This window comes from Amblyomma mixtum, chromosome 1 (assembly GCF_055824585.1).
Source record: "Amblyomma mixtum isolate Tamu chromosome 1, ASM5582458v1, whole genome shotgun sequence".
Taxonomy (NCBI): domain Eukaryota; kingdom Metazoa; phylum Arthropoda; class Arachnida; order Ixodida; family Ixodidae; genus Amblyomma; species Amblyomma mixtum.
In genome coordinates, this window is record NC_143012.1 from 108,703,910 (window position 1) to 108,707,234 (window position 3,325).

The 3,325-nt window shown below is 46.2% G+C and overlaps 2 protein-coding genes across 2 annotated transcripts; one reads left to right on the forward strand and one right to left on the reverse strand.

The window, feature by feature from the left end:
- Window positions 1-537: 537 nt before the first annotated feature.
- On the reverse strand, window positions 538-1,667 carry LOC149367490 (uncharacterized). Its single transcript, XM_089574454.1, has one exon. The coding sequence runs from the start codon at window positions 1,543-1,545 to the stop codon at window positions 538-540; it is 1,008 nt and encodes a 335-aa protein (XP_089430580.1). The 5' UTR covers window positions 1,546-1,667.
- Window positions 1,612-2,669, forward strand: LOC149367491 (uncharacterized). The gene is made up of 2 exons (XM_089574465.1): window positions 1,612-1,663; window positions 1,819-2,669. Exons 1-2 carry the CDS (start codon window positions 1,612-1,614, stop codon window positions 2,667-2,669), a joined length of 903 nt encoding a protein of 300 aa, XP_089430591.1.
- Window positions 2,670-3,325: the final 656 nt, after the last annotated feature.

Below are 3,325 nucleotides of genomic sequence, written 5' to 3' on the forward strand. Positions count from 1 at the left end.
AGATATGCAATCAGGAATCGTAAGAGAAAGGTACAAAAATTCAGAACGAACTATGGCAAACAGGCTATGGACTATCAAATAGTTAGACTGCTTAACATACACGAATCTTATGTTGACTTCAGCCAACCATTCAGAGCCTTCAAACGAAATTATCGAGCATTCCTATTTTCCTCAAATATAATATTAGAACCATAAACGCATTGCAAATACAGTAAACATCTTCTACATGATTATCATGCATTTGCAACTATTATTCTAAGTTTGTTCTTTTGTTTCCCTTTCGTACTGCTCTTTGTTAGACTGTGATATACGCTAATACTCACTTCTTTTCAATTGTGTTATTAGAAACTTGCAGTTTGTACGCAACGTACGCAAGTTATGGCTTAGTTTCTTTTCATTTGTACATGGATGCCTATGTACCTTCATTCTTGAAGAAGAAGGCAGAACACCGACCAAAAAACAATGAACACTTTAAACGACGTTTCGGCTCCCACACGGGGGCCTTGTTCACAAAAAGGTACAGACGTGAAAGGCTGGCTATTTATGCTTTAAAATGTGCCCTAGGCAGCGGGCGTATGCACTATGAAGTGCCCCGTCAGTGCGATTAAGAGTGTGGTCGGTTGTCTGAATGATTAATGATTCCAGATATAGGCGGCTTTTGAGATTCTTTTCGGTTTTTAAAATGCGCGCATTGCTCCAATCTATGTCATGCTGCCTGCTTTCGGAATGTTCGGCGAGTGCATTTGACGAAGCTTTCTTGTTTTCAACATCATACTGGTGTTGTTTCAATCTTTTAACAAAGTTTCCACTTTCACCCACATACACATGGTGACAGTCTCTACACGGTATACTGTACACTACGCCCGGAAACTTTTCCTTTGGCAGGCAGTCTTTCACGTTCACGAGAGTTTGCCGCAACTTCTTCGCCGGCACATGTGACACCTCGACGTCGTAAGAACGCAGGATGCGCGCCAAGGTTTCGCTGATCCCGGGCACATATGGCACAGGTGCACGTTTTTTGGCGGCTGGGCCACTGTCAGATCGCGGGGGTCGCAACAGTTTGCGTTCCACAGCGTTGACGAAAGGCAACGGGTAGCCACATTCGGAGAGGTCCTTGCGAACTCGTTGACGGTCGGCTTTGACGTCCTCTGGCTCTGTGCAGATGCGGTCTGCTCGACGAAAAAGCGAGGCAACCACTGATCTCTTGTGAGAGGCTGGGTGAAGGGAGTTAAAGTGAAGATAGCGGCCAGTATGAGTGCTCTTTCTGTACACTTTGAATGAGAGTGCGGTTTGGCTTCGTTTCACTAAGACGTCCAAAAATGGAAGCTGTCCATTCTCTTCTTGTTCGACTGTGAACTGGATGGCTCCTTCGATGCTGTTAAGATGCGCTGTGAAATCAAGTAAAGCATCCTTCTTGATAATAGAAAAACAGTCATCGACGTACCGCACAAAAATCTTTGGTTGTGGGCTGAATGAATCTAGTGCGCGGCTTTCCAGCCATTCCATTGTTAGGTTTGCAGCGGTAACAGAAACTGAAGCGCCCATGGCTGTGCCGTGAACTTGTTTGTAAAACACATGGTCGAAAGTAAAATAAGTGTTACTCAGGCAGAAATGCAGGAGTCGCCTGAGATCCGGTACATCGATTGGCGACCTGCCAGGCAAAGTGGCATCAGATTCCAGGGCTGCCGCGCAAACCTCGACTGCTAAGTATATTGGAACGCTCGTGAAGAGCGACTTGACATCAAAAGAGACCATCATGTCACAGTCATCAAGACGCACGTTTCGAACTTTTTCTATAAAGTCTTCTTGATTTCACAGCGCATCTTAACAGCATCGAAGGAGCCATCCAGTTCACAGTCGAACAAGAAGAGAATGGACAGCTTCCATTTTTGGACGTCTTAGTGAAACGAAGCCAAACCGCACTCTCATTCAAAGTGTACAGAAAGAGCACTCATACTGGCCGCTATCTTCACTTTAACTCCCTTCACCCAGCCTCTCACAAGAGATCAGTGGTTGCCTCGCTTTTTCGTCGAGCAGACCGCATCTGCACAGAGCCAGAGGACGTCAAAGCCGACCGTCAACGAGTTCGCAAGGACCTCTCCGAATGTGGCTACCCGTTGCCTTTCGTCAACGCTGTGGAACGCAAACTGTTGCGACCCCCGCGATCTGACAGTGGCCCAGCCGCCAAAAAACGTGCACCTGTGCCATATGTGCCCGGGATCAGCGAAACCTTGGCGCGCATCCTGCGTTCTTACGACGTCGAGGTGTCACATGTGCCGGCGAAGAAGTTGCGGCAAACTCTCGTGAACGTGAAAGACTGCCTGCCAAAGGAAAAGTTTCCGGGCGTAGTGTACAGTATACCGTGTAGAGACTGTCACCATGTGTATGTGGGTGAAAGTGGAAACTTTGTTAAAAGATTGAAACAACACCAGTATGATGTTGAAAACAAGAAAGCTTCGTCAAATGCACTCGCCGAACATTCCGAAAGCAGGCAGCATGACATAGATTGGAGCAATGCGCGCATTTTAAAAACCGAAAAGAATCTCAAAAGCCGCCTATATCTGGAATCATTAATCATTCAGACAACCGACCACACTCTTAATCGCACTGACGGGGCACTTCATAGTGCATACGCCCGCTGCCTAGGGCACATTTTAAAGCATAAATAGCCAGCCTTTCACGTCTGTACCTTTTTGTGAACAAGGCCCCCGTGTGGGAGCCGAAACGTCGTTTAAAGTGTTCATTGTTTTTTGGTCGGTGTTCTGCCTTCTTCATGTACACCCCCGACCAGACGGGTTTCCGTCCAACCCTCGACTTTACCTTCATTCTTGCTCAAAACTTTTGAACTGCACTTTAGTTATATTGCTGCATTGTACTGTGTATTTCTCGTATTCATTGTGTTGTAATTGAAAAGCGTGAACATGTTATCCTATTGCAACCGCGTACATGCGTGAATTCAGAAAATGTGTGTCTGCTGCTGCAGGCTGTAACTGATGTGAGGGGGCTAAGGCCTCGTCAGGCTTCCAAGCCTTTAGCCTTACGCCACCCGCAGGGATTCATCTGTATTGTTTCCTGCAAATAAAAAGCCAATTCAATTCAATTCAATCTGCTCTCAGATGATTATTCCTCTGGCAACTTAGTGCAGATTACGCAATCTGCTGGCCTGGGTAACATGATCAATGTGCCTACCCGTATAACCGCAAATAGCGAGTCACTAATTGATTTGTGCTCTACCAGCAGTACAGATCATGACTCTCGAGCCGCAGTTCTAAAGACGGGAATTAATGATCACTTGCCAGTTTTGTGCTTTGTTCTGATTAAAAGC